The sequence below is a fragment of the Arctopsyche grandis genome, chromosome 13, assembly GCF_051622035.1.
Source record: "Arctopsyche grandis isolate Sample6627 chromosome 13, ASM5162203v2, whole genome shotgun sequence".
Classification (NCBI taxonomy): Eukaryota; Metazoa; Arthropoda; class Insecta; order Trichoptera; family Hydropsychidae; genus Arctopsyche; species Arctopsyche grandis.
The window spans coordinates 16,236,457-16,257,205 of NC_135367.1; the positions used below are offsets into that span (position 1 = coordinate 16,236,457).

Below are 20,749 nucleotides of genomic sequence, written 5' to 3' on the forward strand. Positions count from 1 at the left end.
GGGAGAGGCAGGAAACTTGTTTCTGTCATCAAGCGGAGAAAGATGGAGTACCTCGGACACGTGATACGGGATCCAAAATACGAATTTCTCCGTTTGATAACCATGAGAAAAATAGATGGTATAAAATGGATTGGCAGGAAGAAGTTGTCTAGGCTTCGAAATCGATATGAGCGCCGAAGATTTGTTCCGAGCCGCTGAAGACCGATGGGGATATCTGCAAATAATCGACGAGGTGGTCGCCAACGTCCAGATACTGACAGGGCATTAAGAAGAAGAAGAAGTCAACTAAAATTGTAGTATTTGTAGTATGTAGATGTAAAATTGTAGTATTTGTCGTATATAGGTGTAGAATTGTAACATTGTAGTATGTAGAAGCTTTATAAAGATTATGGGCTTCGTTACAAATTTTGGCTTATAAAAATATATTAAATGTGTTCATTCTCTTTTCTGGAGTTTTTAGAGGTTTGTTCGGGATATTTTAGTGGTCGGTATATTTTCATTGAGTTTTTATAGTCAAGGATACGAAATCATTATGCTCTTGAAAAATAAAATATATTTTAATTTTTATTTGTGATACAAATAACATTTAGTCATCATAAATTTAAGAGTACAGAATACATAAATAATAAACTATGTAAGTGTTCCTTATTAATAAAAATGTATTTTACAATACTGAATTCAAGAATATAAAGCTGATTTGACTAGTATCTTAATTTCACAAAACTAAAATAAAACTTAAGTAAATGAAAATTAATAAAATACAACGATAATTTGTCTTAAGTTTTATGTTGTATCTTTTCACATTAACATTTTTTTTTATTTGATTGACATTATATACATATTTTAATTTTAACACATAAGTTATATATATAATATGTGATTATATATCAATATAATATACATATTTATCTTTAAATATTTGGGATAAAAAGACGACAATTATAATAGTAAATTTAATCTGCTTACATATATTCAATTTTAAAATGATGAAATATTTTGAAGTACAGGATATGTCTTGAAAGAAACTTTTACAATTAAATGTGATGAAAATGCACAAAGAGAAATATATTTTTTTAATTTAAGAAAAAAATTGAATCCTATTAAAAATAATTCATTTCTTGTGTTACTTACATGTCGGAATTTATTTGTGCATTTTTATCAAAAGGATGAGAGTAAATGCTTTATTAATATAACAGAGAAATGAAAAGGTATTTTGATTGCATTTAGTGTGGCCGGACGAGTGAATTTGTTTATGTGACTTAACGACGACGACCAAACCTGAGGAAGTTGTGAACAACGTCTTGCCTCTTCATGCCAGTGTCGAGAAGTTGAGGATATTCTCGGAAGAGAGCTGAAACAATTACATATATGAATGATATACTATGTTCAAATTTTCTAAAGTTATTACATATCATGAATAATTATCACCTTGGTAATCAAGGGGAGGGCCTGGTTTGTCTTCAAGACGACCGGATTCAGCATAGAGTTCCAAGAATGTAGCGAGAGCTGCACAGAAGCGAGCTGCACGTGGTTCTTCTTCCAAAGCAGCTGGCGAGCATCGTGGCGCTGGAAGGGCTCTCCCTGAGCTAACCAGACCCACCAAGCATACTACCAATACTATACGGCACCACTGCATCTTCTGTAATATAATTAAAATAATGTTATGAATATTAAGTATAATAAAATTGGGAATGATAAGCGGATACAGAAGGATTTGGAACAGAAAGCATTGAAATTATAGGATTCAACTTCAGACCAATAGTCACTTCATAAAAGTTTTAAATGCTATATACAAGTATGTATGTATGTATACTATTTCGTATGAAATGATGTAATCATAAACAGTAATTAATGCAGATAGAAATATTGTTATTTCATAATTAAATTTGTTGATGTTGACATTTCATCAGCTGAAAGAGCGACAATAATAACAACCTTTTTAATAGACTGAGGGGTGAAATTATAAAAATGCTTGTGTAAACATCCATTAAGAGCTCATATATTTGCTTTCGCTTAATTAAATTGAGATTCCCCCCCCCCACTTCCTTGTGAACATGACTGTTTTGAAAATGAAAATCATGTCGGTCCATTATCCATTCGGGATTTTTGCTGAAAGTTCGTGCCTTATCTATTCGTCGGCGACTCGAATAAACAGTGTTTTAATCTTTATTTTCCGTACTTGACCAAAAACGCTTAAAAGTAAAATCAATCTTCGAAGGATTAAAAAATAAATTTTAAAATTCATATTTATTTGCGTCTATTAAAAGTTGTTTACGAACAATTTAACGTACTTACGTACAACTTATATGTATATCGATCGTTGAATAATAAACTACATACCTCCTCCCGATGAAATGTATAAAAGTTTCGTTCGAGTTGTTATGGCCAAATTGCGTCACTTTGAGATTGGCCAAACTTGTTATCCGATTTGCTACAGGCTTCTATTATAAATGAAATATATACGGGTAAAATATGTTTTATTTAAGTTGATTATTTATATAAATACGTAATGTATTTATGATACATTTTATTATGAAATGTAAGTTTGGTCTTAGCATGCAGCTTTCATCAAAATTCGATACAAAAGTTAAATTTAAATTTAAATTTCGAACAAACAAGTGTGAGTGATGCAGATATAGAGTAAATTTTAAATTATTGTTTTTATAGCTTCGTTTGTTTTTCATAATGGCGGCCGAAAACGTTCATTCGAATGTACATAGACATTGTCAATAAATTATTAACGTACAATATAAGAGATAAGAGATATAAAAAATGACTTCTTAAACGAAAACCATGTGAACTGTATAAGAGGTATGTAAATAAAATCGATATCGTTCAATATTGAAAATTGTTAAAATATTATTTATCTCGCGTCAAGTTTGCAGTGGATTTTTCAGAAGGGATATTTACGCAGCCGTATTATTATTCGATGGTTGACACATTTCCGTGATGGAGTCACGATTTTCATTTCAATGCTGTATGTATATCTAAATATAAACGTACAATCTCTCTTTCTCATATCGTCCGCACGTTTGCACGCTCTTTGACTTGAAAATTCAACCCGCAGGCCATGGCCGGAAAACGGTCGCGCGTTTAGTGCAAATAACGACTCCTCGTTTCCAAGTGGTGAAAGAGTTTCCTTTCTCGTGTATACGCGTTCAACTGTAAATATTTACACATTCGACTGCACCATCAATCGACACGGCTTATCTCCTAGAAAGTAATAGATACGTGTTTAGGAAGCGAAATAGTTCAACGCTGTTACAGGACACGGCAATAAAGTCTCTGCTAAATCTCTTTGCTAATCCCGAGAGCGAATCAATCAAGTCGTACCTGAGTGACGAATCGCGTGGGAAGAATCTTTGATTTTTACAAAATACGCGGAGAATATTCAATATTGCTATGACGTCAGATAGAAGCAGTGCTGTCGCCCAGTGGGTTTCCGAGGGTTTCCAGAAACCCATTGTTAAAAATGCGAAGTTTCTGGAAACCCGTTGTTCCAATTATAAAATATCCGTAAGTTTTGTTAAAAATGCATTACAGCTTCAAAAAAATCTATAGTTGAGATTAGTTAGATTCACAAATAATAGCGTAGCAGGTAGTAAATGAGAAATGCACTAATCATTTATAATCGTTATTGGCAAAGATAAGCTCTTTTCATTTGAAAAAAAAGTACAAATAATTAGTTTAGAGGTTTATTTTAAATACGAATATTTTTGAGTATTTTCAGAAACATTCATAATTGCATGATACATGTAGTTCATTTTACTTTAGTTCTGAGGTTTAAAAACTACGAGCTCCTCGGAAGGCTGCGAACACTTCCTTGAATAATATTATTAGAAAAAAGTTTATCTGCGGCGTTAAACATATGTATATTATATTATAAAAAAAACTGTTGAGAATCAATGTATTTATAATTTGAATGCAATCTGCCTTGAGCAGTACTTTTCAGTAAATTTCGGTAACGATAAACGAAAAATGCTCAAACACATCACTTTTTCATGCGTTATTATTTGACACCGGACCCACAGCGCGCCGTCCATTGTTCAATTGTTGTAAATACTTTGTTAAAGGTTCGCCGAACCTTTTTTTTTGCACTCTAGCTTTGTAAATAGAGCTTAAACGCCCCGATTCCTGGAAAAAGCACGGTCTGTATCCGTAGTCTTGTTATTATACTAATATTGGTATATTTCGGGAAAAAATTTTCGTCCGGCGCTTATAATCATATTCCATAGGAAAAAAGCTGTCTAATTGTTCAATTTTGACTAGGACATCCGTATTTTTTGGTATTTCTTATTAATTTAGAATGAATTCTAGTGGCAATTTTTAACAATTTTATTATAATATGTATGTATTTTATTATATTTTGGTTTTCCGCGAATAAAATTTTTGGAAACCATTTGTTCCGAAATCGGGATGACAGCATTGGATAGAAGCCACATGCATATATGAAAGAAAATCAAATTTCAAGATATACGTACGTTATCAAAGTAATTTTTTTACTTTGGTAACTATTATACATAATGCAACCAATTGAAAGTGAATTTCGATTTTCGATCAAATCGCAAAATGAAATCGTCCGAATAATCGAATGAAATTGGGATACGTGGAGCAATTTCCCGATACGTTCCAATGATTTTCGTAATTTCATTGAGTACACATATGTACGTGTGTACGTATGTATACACATGCATACTATATGCAGGCACGTATAGCGAGTGTCAGTAATAACGTTTGTAACGAACGGATCCCTTAATAATTAATTATCGTTACGGATTTTGACAATCTGTCAATTGCATTTGCGTCAGCGCCACGTTCGAATGACGACGCTCTCTATTCGACGCCGGACGTGCGGTAGCCAAAACCGGAAGTGGCGTTTGAGGAAAATTCACTCAAATTTAAGACCAAAAAAAAGAGATTTTACGTATATTGAAGGATCACGACGCCCACTTTTGACCTTTGCAAAAAGCTCCCCCAGGGTATCTAAATCGTCCCGATTTTAATTTCCATTATATTATATAATATTAAAGAAGTCTGCGAATTTTTATGAACACTGCCAAGTGTAAGATTAATGCGTGTCTTGACATTGAATTTTTGCGAAAAAATTGGACATGATAATTCGATCACTCGAGAATCCCAAATAATAAATTTAACCAAGCGAAGAGTTCAAATTAGCGGCAACCATTTTGTTTTTTGTATTTAATTTACATATGTGTCAAAAATAAACAAAATACGTCATGTTTTATGATTTGAAATGTAAAAATTTAATCTTTTGTTTTTATTCACATTTTAATGAAACAAATACATGTTTGAATGATGAAATTTTAAAATCGTAATACATATGTACGTTAAATTAATGTTTTTTTTTTCACGAAGAGGCTATATCTTGATTTGACAGGATTCATAATCGATTACTTTTGCAACAGATTGTGGGATATATTCTTTAAACTTTATAAAATTGAAAACTTCTCTCTCTAAAGCTAGAGAGAGGTAAAGCTTTTGTGTTTGATTTATGTATAGGAAAATTTTCCAGCTTACGATATGCGAGTGAAATTTCCTTCATAGAAACTCTTCACAATATAAGGCGTATTCTTTGGGAGTAAACTTTAAATACTGAATCGAATTGCATAATTTGTAAAACATTTATTTGCTAAATTTATAGAATTCCTTCTGAATTAGTGAATAAATTAAATTTTATCTTCAACTTTTCGTTAAAAAAATATAAAAATTACGTATGTATAATGTTGATTTCTAGCAAGAGGTATCTTTATGTAAATATATACATATACATATGTATGTGCTGTTAAGTTCACACAATTTCAGCCCTTTCACTGTTTACTTTTCCGCAAATGGACATCTTTCACAAAATTGAAACCGTATATTGAATCAACTAATATTATTTTCAGAATCATATATATTTTCAGAGAGGAAGATGTATTTATCTTTTTCACGAATAGAATATAATGTTTGAATGATAAAGTTGGACGTATGCACTATTAAAATAAAATTTATATTAACTTTATTGAAATTGAATTAGATATCACATTTTAATAGCTAAGCTAAAAGGCGGACATAAAACAACACGCGGAGTATAAAACATTTAAATTGTTAATATTAAATGTTTACAACTTCTCTTAGCAATAATCAAATGGAATTAAACGTGATAATTCTTTTTAAAAGACTTTAAAGTGGTAGTTAATTCCGTAGCGAAGTTTCATACACAAAGTAATTTTGTTCGTGTAATGAAATAAAAACAGTGTAATTTTTTTGAAAATGTTAATTTGTTACGCGTTTTAAAAATACACGTACAAATATACACCATGAAAAGTTGCGTTTAAAATTCACGGATGGAAGATAATTTTAAATTAAAAAAATATTAAAGTTGATGAAAAAATGATGCTCGGTGCGATTGCTAGGTCTAAAAAAACCGATGCTGAACATATATATAGCAATATAATCTTACCGTAAAAATGATTGAGCACACATTCATGCTTTTCAATATCACATATGTACGTTTATAATATGCAACAATTAATAATGGATCTTTTTCAAACGGAGAAGAATCTGTGACTAAAGGAAAACATTGCTCATATCTCACTTATATACACGTTTGTACGTAGATTGGAGAAACCACATTTTACGATTATTAAATAAATATAAGCGATGATTTACCGTTTGTTCTTTTAAATAGAAAAAAAACATATAAAATTCGTGTGAAAATGTCGTACTAGTGTCATTACTTTATTGGTAAATCAATCTAAATACTACGAATACACAAAAAATATAATACATAATGCGGTATCAATTATATACGTATGTATATCCAGGATATACATATATACGTATGTATATATGTATATCCCGAAATTTATTTTTATACAATACTTAACCGCAACGTGACAAAATTGATTATTACACGCGTACTAATTAGTATGTCCATACATGTACAATTAATACGACACGTGTTATTTTATATTTTAATACTGTTTAATAAGGAAAATCAGTTCGGTGTGAAAATGTACATTTTTAGTTGTGAATCGCTTGGGAAATACTCCCGAAAATAATTACGATTGTTTTGATAGTGACATTATTATTTCACTTTTATTGAAATTAATTACACCTCGCTAATACAATTTTCAACTTTTAAGTGCGTAGCTTCATTTTGAACGCGTGTTTTCCATAGTTTTCCCTCTAACATTAACTATAATATAATAGTTGGTCCCCCGTTGGTCCTGTTTCAAAAACTTGCCCCGTTTAGAACCACTTAGAACCGTCTTATTTTCAGTGAAAATTTATTTATTACTATTGCAAGTTTCGTCTCACGGTAGCTGTCCTTTTTGTACTTTTTTCTTATTATTTGCGTCCTTCGAACGATGTAAATTTCCGGTGTGTCTGATAAATTGTCTTGAACTAACCCAGAAAATGAAAGACAAAAAAACTTGTACGTTTGCAAGAAGACCTTTATTTGTCTCTTTTACGACGCCTCAAATTGTCTCGTTTTACTAATTTAACCTCTCGTCGTCTTGTTAATTTTCCTTCTGGGTTTACCTAATTTTAGTGCATTAATTACGGACGACATTTCAGAGCTGAAATTGTGGGAGCATTTTAATATAACTTAAAATAAAAGAATTTCATTCTTTGAAAAAGTCTATTATGTGTACGGTTTTTTATACAAAGGGGTCAATGTTTGTGAGCAAATATTGACTTGATTTCTATTCGTAAGCCAAATGTCAAGTATTATTGTATTTTCACAATGTTATGACTAAATGAATTGTAGAGCTATTCTTATTTCAATCATCGATTATGGTGTATTTTTAGCTGAGTAAATAATACGTCTTCGAAAATGACAAGCATTTTCTATCATTAATTCAAATTGAAAAAAAAAACTTGTGATTGAAACGATGAAATTGCGTTTGAAATTCGTTTTTAACCTTTAATTGATTATTGCAAAGTCGATGCAAACGTATTCAATCGTATATTTATTGTTCTAGCAGTATTGTCCTCATGGGTCAATGTTAATTAAAAATGTACAAATATCGCAACCGAAATGTACGACATTGGATATTGAACGAGGTCTCTTTTAATACATTTTAGCTAAACGAAGCAATTAAAAAGATTTCTTAATTTAAGAAAAAAGTTTAATGACAGGTGAAATTTAACTAAATTATTATTTAATATTCAATCCATTTCATATGAAGATTGTTAAATGAGACACACTATCGGTTCGTTTATACCAGCACAGCATTCATTCTAAATACATTCTATGTATGTAGAAACATTGAAGTGTTCCGTAATGTGTATGTGATGCAGCAGTAACCGGAAAAATCTATTCATACTATACAGCAGTGCATATCACCGAAACGTATCAAAAATAATTGGTTTTATTTGGTAACTGTGGAAAGATTCACGCATGAAGTGAAATCATAATGGCGAATGCACCCGTACTAAAGAAAATGCTTCCATTCGCCAATGAATGAATGAATTCGCAAATGAATGAATTTTCTAAAATATAATACTGTGACAATATTGACGGCGAGTAATTCTGCACCGTATTGTCGCGCTTTGTAATGTATGTATATATATGTAAGCCGATTTTTCCTTGCACTGAGCGGTGCTGTAAAGTATGAATAGAACTAGTATTTTTCGTGCACTGCTGTGCCAAGCTGTTGACCTGCTATTCTGGATAATATAAACGGTCAGAAAGTGATCAATTGAATTCAACTAACTATGTATATATAAATGAATGTGTGTATATTTGTTTTTCTGTTATGCAAATATATAGTTTTAAATTTGGAACCACTAAATTTGGTAGCTTGTATCTTATGGTACTTGGACCGTAGACTTTTTGATAAAGTTTCAATTTTCAACTGCCTGAGCAACGCCGAGCAATTCGATTAGTATAGGATAGAAATAAGTCAAAGCCAACGATGCATGATTGATTTTAGTGAGTATATAGTACATAATTTTTCCTTTGAAATGCATCTTTCTGCATTTACTGATTAAACACTGAAAGTTATTTCAGGATAGTTCGGTTCGAAAATTGAAAATTTCAGCGATTTTCACGCTCCGTTGATTCGCCTCAAATATACATACTTACTAGGCGTAAGTGTGGTTCATTTTCCTACGGAAAACCGGGATGAAAATTGCTCTAATTGGGAGAAAACTCGCAATCGTCCGTTTCCCGGTCACGTTTTTTTTTCTCCTTGAAAGTCACCACAATGGCGAATAATTTCGCGGTTGATAATTTTCAATTAGTTCGATTGCTATAAATTTTTTTTCAGTTGAAAGGTGAGGACGTGCTCGGATTTATGCTTTGTGTGTTCGAAAGGGCGTGGGGGTCACCGCTGAATTATGTTTCGTTTATTACAGGTCGGCGTACAACTTTTTGGACTTTCGCACATTTATTTATAATAGATGGGATTCTTCGGCCGAGTTTTGTACATTTGAAGTATATATACATGTATAATATAATGCCTGGAGGATAAAGTCGAATCCCGCGAGGGCAAGTCGACTGCTTTCCGGATCCGCTACGCTCTTTTTCGGATATTAAAAGTTAGTCGTCGATCCGGAAAAAAATGTTTTCTCAATTAATAAGTCGGATCTCGTTTTTTGCAACGATAGATAACTTTTCTTTGTGCGTGAATTTTAAACGATTCTTAATTATAATATAAAGAAAGAGGCTTAAAACAAGCCTTTCAATTGTTTTTTTCTTTGTTTCAAATGTAACGCTCTGAGATTATTATATTAAGAACATTGTGGACTTCACCAAATTTTTATCAGATATTTATTTTAATTGGTGAATACTATAAATAAATTACTACCACTTATATAAACCAATTTGGAGAGTAACCAACAGTTTGGTCAGTTTACAAATTTAAAAAAATTGTCCATTCTATAGAATTAAAAATTCATTCATCTATTTTCAGTCTCAAAAAAAATCGTTTAATTGCGCATTAGAATATAATTTTACATGTTATACTATATTTTTACATATGTATGAATCAACTGACGAAATAAATTGTCCATTTAATTAAGTATCGATCGTTTAAAAATTAAAATTTACTGACCTTTTACTAACATGCCTTTTAATAACGAATTTTTCTGACGCAACAACTAAATAGGCTTTTAAGAAAAAAGAGATTTTCATCGATGGACCTGGTGGAAAACTTTTATCGTATCAAGGAAATGTGCAACAAAAAAAATCATTAATTTTAAACAATGTTCTATAACTCCAAACAATCGATTTATCTCGACAAAAATTTCGAAAAAGTTGGTTTTTTTCATATACCTCCTTTTTTGAGAATAGTTTCGAAGTTTTCGCAAATTAAAAAATAAATAAACGTTTAATATTCAACTATTAGAGTGGATTTGGGTCGGTTATGATAAGTTTTGACTGATTAACGAGAACTCAATCCTGCCGTTTTGCTCAAAAGTACCCAAACCGCGCTCGGAATTAGTGTTGTATGGGGGAAGTTTTTTTTTTTGTTAGTAAAAATAAAAGTCATTGAGCTTCCATGGGTATATACATACATATATACCTTTAATCTGAATACAAAAAAAAAAGAAAAAAGTTAAAAATTTTATGAAATGTAAGGAGGTCAAAATGACCTGTTTTTCTGACACAAATAGAAGTGGATTTGTAAAATTTTATTTATCATAGTAATATTACTATAAACGAAATTATATTATATATGTATAATGAATAGTTATCGTAAAAACATTGACGTATTATCGTTTCAGGTTTAAATTCTTTATAATGTATGTATGTACATATATAGTTGTATGAAAAACCGATTCCAATGTGAAAATTTTAGTCGAGGCACAATTACATTCATTGTCTAAATCAAATTTAATAAATTAATTTTCCGTTATAGAATTTGACAGACGGGTCCTAAATAATAACAGAAAGTTCACTCGTAAAGTTTTCGTATTTGTATAACTTGTCAGTCTACAACATGTTACAATAACTTTCGCATATTATATCATATTTTTTCACCAAATTCGAAACCCTATCTACTTTTAAAAGTAATTGAAATTGACATTTTCGCGATTGCGAAAAACGGGAAATTCCCAAAAGATACACTATTTTTACTGAAAGGCAAAGTACACACGGAAACAATTCCAGCGGAGTACATACATACATAGATATATATGTATATACATACCGTGCATAGAGTGGTTAGAACACGAACAAAATTGACAAGGGAACAAAATTGACAATGTACCTACTCGAGGATCTCTGCATATAACCCAGATGGATGTTAACTTATATTTCGAGATGACAAAGCCGCAAACATCGTCTTTTATTACATTCCCTAAGACTTACATGGAAGTTAATGAATTTGTCAACTACACAAGTTTATTATGATCGTTGTATAGCATAGCATGTACATATAATACATATGTACAGGGACAGTGAGGCATTCTACGCAGTTAGGTCGAAATTCTTCACAGACTGTCACTATCGAGTTAAATTGTTTTATATATTTAAACTTTTGCAATTGGAATTGTTATCTCGAAGGATGTCCGACGGGAAAATAAGCCCGTTTTATTTAATTTCAACAAAGAAACTGGACGTTTTTATCACAAGCGACTCTCCTCTCTCCCTTTGGGAAGGTCTATGTTAATTTTCGCGACTATTATTTCGGTTCGGGCCCATTCAAGACGTCGTCGGTTATAATGGACCTTTAAAAGAAGATTGATCGTTTCGAAGATACGCGGGGAAAATTCGCTCGAAAGGAGCTTTTGTGTTGAGCTGCGAAAACTCACCGAAAAGATCCAGCGGCAGGTTGTTCGAGTTCGACGAACCATATGCAAGCATCAATTTCATTATTTTGTTTGCATGATTTTCTTTTATCAAAACAATACAAAACTTTTGTTTCGAATTCGATTAGATATTTTAGTACTTGAACTAAAGTGATCGAAATCAATCCGATGTTTATTTTCATACTCTTTTCGTATACGAAACGAGTCTGAGACATTTAATAACGAATCTAATAATGAAGCAAATCATTTATATAAATCGTGTATAAATTAAATACTCTTTTATATCAAAGTCTTCCTTTAAGTATTATCGAATATGAAATAGCATTGTTATTTTTTTTTCTAAGACGTGCGCAAAAATTTCGAAAAAGAATAATGAGAACGGATCGTTCTCATACTCGGGTCATTCATACAATGCTTTGAACTTCATTTCAAAGGAATCTTTAAAAATATACTAATTATTTTATCAATTTGTGTATACGTAGGAACAATACTTTTGTGATCATGAGAACATTCCACCACGAGATTATGACTGATCTTATTATGTGATTTTATTTATTTTATCATATTGGTTTATATGTAAGTACTTCCACTTCGTCCAAAATTGATATTATCCTTTTCGTAATAGATGTAGATGGGTTGTTATATTGAATGACAATGAACATTAATTTGGCGCCAATACCTACTTAATTGAAAGGCGGCCATTTTGTTTGACGCGACGTTGTATTCATCGGCCATAATTATAATCGTCATAGCAATTACGATATTTATATTAAGTATGGCATATAAAAATAAAGCTTTACTACCTTTTTATATTAAAGCTTTATCTATGAACCTCAATAGCACATAGGTATTCACTATTTTAAAAAACTTTAAGCATTTGATGTAAATTTTATATGAACTTATATAAAATAAATAAAAACCTTGTAAATATGCGTTCATTTACGAGGGAAAACCCTCGAACGTGTTGTAATATTACATTCAAAATGAAGATGACCGAAATTTTAGTGACGTGCCGTGAAATTGAGTTTTTTCCACAAAAAAAAAATGTAGGTATAAATTTATTTATTTACATATATGTGATGCTTGGAAAAGTTCCGTGGGAAAGGAGATGACAAAAAGAAAACGAGCATGTTATTCAGTCTTCAAACATACATCGGGATGAAATCCCCGAGGTGTATATTAGACGACTCTTTTACATTCTCTTGTATCCAAAAATGTATTTCTTTGATGTCTAAATTGAGTTAAATATATTCAACCATTGATTTAAAATGTAAGTATGGTTAAAAAACAATATTACTATAGCTTGTATACCTTGTCAATTCACTTTAGGTCAGAAACATTTAAAAAAATTATAATTTAAAAAATCCGGGTGTTGGATTTTGTTCAAAATATTTTGTTTTACTTACACTCACTATAAATATTATAACCACAAAATATCAAGCTGATAGAAATAATTTTAAAGGCCAAAATAAAATAATGAAATATCGTTTTAAAAAAAAATTCTACTTCCGATTTACGAATTCTAACCAAAATCATATCAACCTTAAGTTCGTACATATAAAATACAAATATAAATTTTCAGCTTGAAACGTTCAGTTGTGTAGAAAAAATCGTGTGGTCACAACATTTTTAACTTTTCTAAGAGGAAAAAATCCCACTTCCTATTTATTAAATTTAAAGATTTTTTTATGTCTTTATCAAATTGAAACGATTTTGGATTTACGAGGTTTTTCACTTAGTGTAACGATATACATATATACATATTTTTATATAATTGGTATTCGCTTAGCGGACAAAGGAATCATTTGGACATATGTCGAATTTCTTACATATAGACTCATAAGATTATCCTTTCGAATAGTGTAGTACATACATAATTGGGAAAAGATATTCCCTAGTGGGGTCTGGAGCGGAAAGTAAAGATTAAATCATCTCGACAATTACATTAGTCAAATAAAATCATTATCCGCTTGCTAAGGTTTGAACTTGGACCCTTTAATCAAATATAGAACGCCCAACTGAATTTATATATGTATATTTTAAGCTTGATGAGAGTATATATATGTATACATTTGTATACATGCATGCATTAAATATATGTACAAAATCCTCAAAAACATTTTTGTTATTTTTAGTATGTAAGTCGAATACATTTTGTAAACCCACAGTTCGTTTGAAAAAAAAAAACACAAAAAACGTGAAATAAAATGGAGCGATTTATGACAAAACATTTTAAGGGTTTTCGTTTAAAAGGGTTTCGTTTATCTCACGCTTAAAGGGCGTGTAAATATTAAAAAGCCACATCCGCTTCGAAGTGGCCTTTTTTAAACCGACAATATACTAAAACAAAAGTGCGTCAACTCCGACAGAAATAGCACGATAAATTATATTGAACAATGAAAATTGTTTGAAAAAATATGAACAAATTATAACTTCCGGATTTCCGAATTGTATGTAATCTGAGTTTTTATTTTATTTTTTGTCACTAATCTGCAGCGAACTGGTTTAATTGAGTTTGTAAACGAACTCTTTGTGGTGCGTACAAAAAGTTTTGGCTCATTGTGTGTTGACAAAAAATAAATTTTCCACAATCTATTCATATTATACAGCAGTACATGTCACAGACAAGTTTCAAGCAGAACCGATTTTCTTTGTCCGCTGTGGAAGTATTCACGCATATTGTGACGTCATAGTGGCGAGTGCATCCGTTCTAACAAAAGTGTTGCCGCCATGTGCAAATGAATATTTTATTGTGACAATATTGACTCGACGTAAGCAATATTGCATATGTATGCCGATCCAAAACAAGTATGTATGAACGTGTCGAAAACGGTGCTGTATAGTCTGAATAGAAGTAGTATTTTCCGTGCAGTGTTGTGCCGAGCTGTTGACGTGCAATGCTCGATGATATAAACGCCTTCATCCGTTCATTTTTTATGATTATCCGTATTTTTATGGTTTGCCCAACGTGAAAATTGATCGCATTTTTATTTGGGACGATCGTGTAAATAAATATTCGCACTAAAACATACGAAACGTAATAATATCCAATTTATGTCACGGTTTATATGATCATTTCGGTAATAGATTTTATCACTTTCTATGTAGCTCATATATATATATATATATATATATATATATATATATATATATATATATATATATATATATATATATATATTTCTTTGCTACAAATTATTTATACTATACTAATCGCTACAGTTAAGATGACTTCTAATTGATGGCTGCTATAGACGTCATGCTCCACATGTCAGTTGCGCGGATGGCGTGACTCACTGCTTTAAAATACTTCAGGTACTTAATACTTAAAGTCTTTAAGAAAATACTTCAGGTATCAATTGACGTATTTGGTCACTATTTATGGTCGAAAATTCGATTTACAAATTCGTTAAAAAAGTGCCGCATAAGCTAAAGCGGGCAAAGGGTAAAGTAAGGTGTACGCATTTACTAATTAATACATATATTACCTTGATGAGGCTGAAATTACATATGTATATGTGTACATACATAGGCCTAAACTAATTTTTTTGTTGAAAGACTAATTTTATTTGCATTTAATTTGTTAAATTGAATAAATACTATATTATACATAAATATCTATGGAATATTTTATTGGATGTTGAATTTTATTGAAGCTATTTTTAAATATATAATATGATTATACATATGTACATATATATGATTCGAAATAAAAAAAAGGAAAACGATTTCCTATGAAACAATTTATAAGTGAATCCTTTGAAAGTAATCAGCGTTTTTGAAATTTCTCTTATAATAAATGGTATTAATTGAAATCGGGGGGATTATATTCAATAAATACTTTTTGGGATAATTTGAAACCGAATCACAAATAATGAAGTTATTAAAAACTCGGTAAATTTGTTGAATTCGACGCTTCCGTGGTTTATAAAGCCGTATATAATTAATCACTTCAGCCGAGTTCTTATTAGTTTCATATCGTCAAAACTTCAGCAGAGTTTCTATTGAATTTTTCCAATGCAAGCAAAAAATCTCTACCAGGGAAATTAATCCTTGATCTTTTAACACGTCAAAAGATCACTGCCCGTTTATTTTAGCAATTCGAGATTTATTTTCACGCAAAAAGAGAAATTTCTTACTTAATTTCCCGGAAATAATAACGAAAGGTTACAAAGAACTACCAAAAGTCTACGAACTCGTCTCACGTAATCCATTTACGTTAAGTTTTCCCTTTTCTTATCTATTCAATGAGATGAAATTCCGGCAGGATTCCGAAAACGCGCAAATTTGCGTCCAAACGATTAATTGAATAATGCGGGCGCTTGCCGAGAGCGGACGTCAGCCTGTTAATGAGATTACTTGGACTTAAATTTACATCCAATACAGCATTTTATAATTATATAAGGTTTAAGTTCACTCTTACTTCAAATTAATAAACGTCGGCAATGCGAAAGCTTTAAAGTTTATTGCGCTTATACACTGAATGTGTTGACGCATTAATACAAATACCAAACGTTTCCGTTTATAATTATCGAAGCGAAAATTTACACCGATTCGCATGAATTCAATTATTAAGCAAATATTTATTTTCTGTTAAAATTCTGCTTACATTAGGTAAACAAGTCGAATTTTTTTTAATGTATTTTCCGAACTTGAATGAAATGTAGATAATGAAATGTATGCATGTATGTACGTTCAAGTAATATAAATGGGCGTGATTTTGAATTACATTCGCAAATTGTCGCTTGGAGCAGAAACGGACCAATCAAATAAATTATATCCGTTTCGGATAAAATGTATGAATGGCTCGCTAACAGGGTACACGTTTTATGAATAGGATACACACATGAGAATTTTTCCTGTGACTTTTACGGAATAGAAATACATTTTATGTATTATATTAATATTCCATTAAATACAACGATTCGTCTATTTTTTCTTTCAAATGATGATTCATACATTTTTAGTATATCATATTAATATTATATTAATATAATATTATATGTGTTTTCATCTAAAATAACGAAGAAACGCTTAAATACATATCCAACCAGCAACATAGCTTAGTAGTTAGCGTATAATGCTGAGGGGTCATGGGTTCAAACCCCGATCAATTGCTGCCGGCCAGACCCTGGATATATGTGACTAAAGGTCGATCATATGCACATATATTGAGACTATTTAATGTATTCAATTAATTCATTCATATATTTTACAAATTAAATGAACTAAAATCTCTCTGGTAAAAAAGTCATACTCGTAGCATATTAATCAAATTGAATTTGGGTTACTGTTTATCTTAATAGAATTGAAATAAAGAATTTTAGTTTTAAATGTAACTATAATACATACATATGTATATACATAGCCAGCAGTTTGGCTTAATGGTAGCGTATATATTTTAGCACCACTGAGGTCGAAGGTTCGAGTCCTCGTCAAACTGCTGATTAGGTTTGGGGGTTTTGTGACTCCAAATCGATCGTTTCTCTATGAGAGTTTGCAATTTTATCTGATCATTGTTGAAACGGTTCCTGAAAATTGGTATTAGATCATTTCCTGTTGTCACAAAATCTGTGTGTATAATTTGTAAAGATTATGCACAGTAATCTGAAATCTATATATATCTCTATAGACATCTTTATAATTTCGTGTTTATTATATGTATAAAAATTGTAATAATAATTGTACACAAAAATCTAAAAATAATCCATAGATGTCAAAAATAATCCATATCATTATTATTTCTGTACTGATTAATTGTTATATGCTATGTATTCTGATTGTATATGTATTATTGTATTTCTGACCGTTATCGTACACTCGTCGCATTGGAGCGATCTGTAATGACGAGTGTATATTGATTGTAACAATAAAGTAAATAAATAAATAACCAGCAGTATAGATCAGTGGTTAGCGTATGATGCTAACAACTGAAGCGTCACGGGTTGGGCCCTGATCAAATGCTGCTGGTCAGACCTCGGATATATTATATAACTCCGGGTCCATCGTTTTCTATCAGAGTTTAATAATTTATCTGATTTCATTGTTGAAACGGTTCCTACCAAATTGACTACATACCCTCATTTATCGCCATTATTTGAATTTAATTTCAAATTTATAACAATATATTAAAAATTTATATATAGAAGATATTTAAACAGTTGACCAAATGTGTTATCTTGAGGAAATCCCGTCATGATATTAGAATAAATATTAAAATAGTAAATTTTAAATAGTGTAATTATTACGATTATTTTTCACCATCGAATTATAAAAATCGATTGAAATATCCATCGTTGACCAAACCGCACAAATTGGCACAGATTCAAAACGATTTGAAGACTGTAGGAATTTTAGCTCAATCTTTTGCGAAAGCGAACTAATAAGAGGCTTATGAAAATGTAAACTCGTTATACAAATTTTGATCATATGAACGTAAGATGAAAGAAATAAGAAAATACCTTTAAGAATAGACTCTCCAATACTTTTGACATTCAAAATGTTTCTTATGGATTTTGTTTTGATGTCGAAAACAATTAGTCTTTAACTTACTTAATTTTGCAACAGCTTTGTGAGTATAAAAGGTAATAATATAACATAATTAACTTAAATGAGTATTAGGAAGAAAATTTTATACGAGTGGAAAATTAAGGATCGCTCAGTTATTAAAATAATTTTAATACTCAACATTACCTTTTGATAAAGCGTGAGCTCCGTATTCGTATTAAAATACCAAGCACGTTGGTACATTATATGCAAAAGAAACACGTCTGTATGTATATGTATTTTCGCTTTTGCGAAAACAACGCTGGATTAAATTTACGTGTGCGAAAAACGCGAAAGAAAACCCTTTTCAAATGTACTCCGCGTTATGAGAACATGACATGGAAATGCGAACGTATTTAAAACGCTATGCAAAATCCGAATTTTATCTCGTCGAAATGTAGGCGAAAAAACACCGATAATATATTTCGATAAAGTTAGCAACTACGGTTGAATTGAACAATGCGAATATTTCGGACGCAAATTGCTCGAAAAACTTATTATTTTCGATACTCGATGGAATTGAAATTGCGTTTGTGGTGAATTTTCGATCGGTTCGGTTTTAAACCCTTCGAATGCCCAACGCCGGGAAATTCACCTTAATTAGTTCCAGTTTGCGTTATGTAATTGTGTTGGTGAGAATTTGAAATGTATTTGCTTTTAAATTAACATTTGCATGGCTATGGCTGTCTTTTCAATGTTATATATTAATTTATTTGGAATTTTCATATATAGTGTGTAGCAAATTTTTATTTGCGTGAAACTATTTTGTACATAAACGTTGTAATTAAATTGAAAATGCTATATAATTATATGATATGAAATTATTGAGATTCCTTGAATAATTTTGATATATTATCACTATTATATTTTACGTCAAGCAAACAATGGTTGTAGTTGAATACGATAAAATGATTTTCTTCAGATTGGTATAGCATTATTCCTATATGCATCATTCCTATGCATATTTAATTTTTGTAACAAAAATCACGTTTTTAATTTACCAGAGCGGAATGTGATAAATTGTTACTAAATTTGACCCATTAAATTCGAATATGATAAAGATTTTTATTGATTTTATTTTGTTTATGATATAGGAATAGCAATTTTTACAGTTTTTTGCCTTTTGAGGTCTTTGACTAAAAGCTCAAAGTGAGTATTGAAATGAATCATCAGATAATTTTTGTATTTATTATATTTTTATTGCTTTAATATACTTAAAATTAACTATCTAACGAATTTTAAAAGTCAAAAATATTTTTTTCTACTATAATTTATATTTATCTTGCCATTTTTCATTCAATCACGTACTGATTTGAGCGTAAAAAGTGTAAAACCAATTTATTGTCAGTACAGCTTTGTATAGTGCATATTAAATTTGTCGTTTGTAATAAAAAATTCAATTAAATCTGAGAAAACTGAGATCGAACATACGGATACGATTTTATACGTTAGAATCTTAAATTCGTCTTTTTTTTTATTCATTTCCAAAGAAATTGCATCGAGCTTAAAAACACGGTATATTTTTTAATAATAATATAAAATAATCGTACATAAGTGCACTATTTATTACTTGAATTTATGTTTTGCGAAATATTTCTCGAAATGAAGAAAAGTGGTCTTATACCACTTTCAAATAAAACGTCCCATATATGAAAGAACAAAGCAAATCTAAACTATTGAAATCGGTCAGTATAAATAAGCCGAAATAATGCAAATAGCTTATGATTTGAAAAATACTAGGAAATATGTACTAGGAGAATATATTTCAGTTTACATTTTTGATAGATATGTGCGAAAAATGTACGAGAAAAAAAATTGGCTTTAACATATGTATATACTTCAAAGTTATATGAATAAAACTTTCAAAGACAAAGCACAGATAAATTTGAACTTTTTTTAGTTAGAAATTGAACAAAGGACTTTTCCAAAAATGTGGACTGTATGTTTTTTATGCATTGTATAAAATATTGTACATGTTCGTACATACATAGTGTCTTGTGAACTTACTTGTTGATTTGGTGTGTTTGTCAACGTTCAGGGGTGGTGCTGAAGCAACAAGTGTGTGGCTGTCGCAGGTCGGTGGTGTTTTAAGGGCTGTTCGGCGGCTGCCGCAACTTATAGAGGCCCTCCCCCTCCCCCCCACGCCAACGGGTGCTGACAATTGCCACCCACACGCTACACCCCCGAGATAAACCCAGGACGCATGTACGCCCGCCCTCCCACCATGGAAAAAAATCCCGGACGCGAAAAACAGTGGGCGGACAACCACTATGTATGTACATTACCATACGAATAGTTCCATAATAGTCTATTTGTATAATACACATATGTACATACATACATATGTCCGGGTCTACATAGGTAAGGATAGGGCTTATAGCTTTAGGAATTTTTTATTCGAATTAAAAATGAAAATTATTATTTTATTTTATTTTAT

General features: G+C 30.9%; 1 protein-coding gene across 2 annotated transcripts; it reads right to left on the minus strand.

Moving 5' to 3' along the window:
- Positions 1 to 1,139: 1,139 nt before the first annotated feature.
- Positions 1,140 to 20,401, minus strand: LOC143921255 (myosuppressin-like). Of its 2 annotated transcripts, none has more exons than XM_077444467.1 (3): positions 20,320 to 20,401; positions 1,429 to 1,639; positions 1,140 to 1,351 (listed from the first exon to the last, which is right to left on the minus strand). In XM_077444467.1, the coding sequence occupies exons 2-3, from the start codon at positions 1,634 to 1,636 to the stop codon at positions 1,260 to 1,262; spliced, it is 300 nt and encodes a 99-aa protein (XP_077300593.1). In that variant the 5' UTR covers positions 1,637 to 1,639; positions 20,320 to 20,401; the 3' UTR covers positions 1,140 to 1,259. The 2 variants fall into 2 exon arrangements, with proteins under 2 accessions (XP_077300593.1, XP_077300592.1); XM_077444466.1 differs by lacking the exon at positions 20,320 to 20,401 and adding an exon at positions 6,464 to 6,534.
- Positions 20,402 to 20,749: the final 348 nt, after the last annotated feature.

Bases quoted from the DNA above. Each gene is read 5' to 3' on its own strand.
- LOC143921255 (XM_077444466.1), bottom strand. From the start codon at position 6,490: ATGAATGTGTGCTCAATCATTTTTACG. The intron at 1,640-6,463 runs GTAAGATTATAT...ATTATATTACAG, and splicing joins TGTGCTCAATCATTTTTACG to AAGATGCAGTGGTGCCGTAT. The intron at 1,352-1,428 runs GTGATAATTATT...TAATTGTTTCAG, and splicing joins CCCTCCCCTTGATTACCAAG to CTCTCTTCCGAGAATATCCT.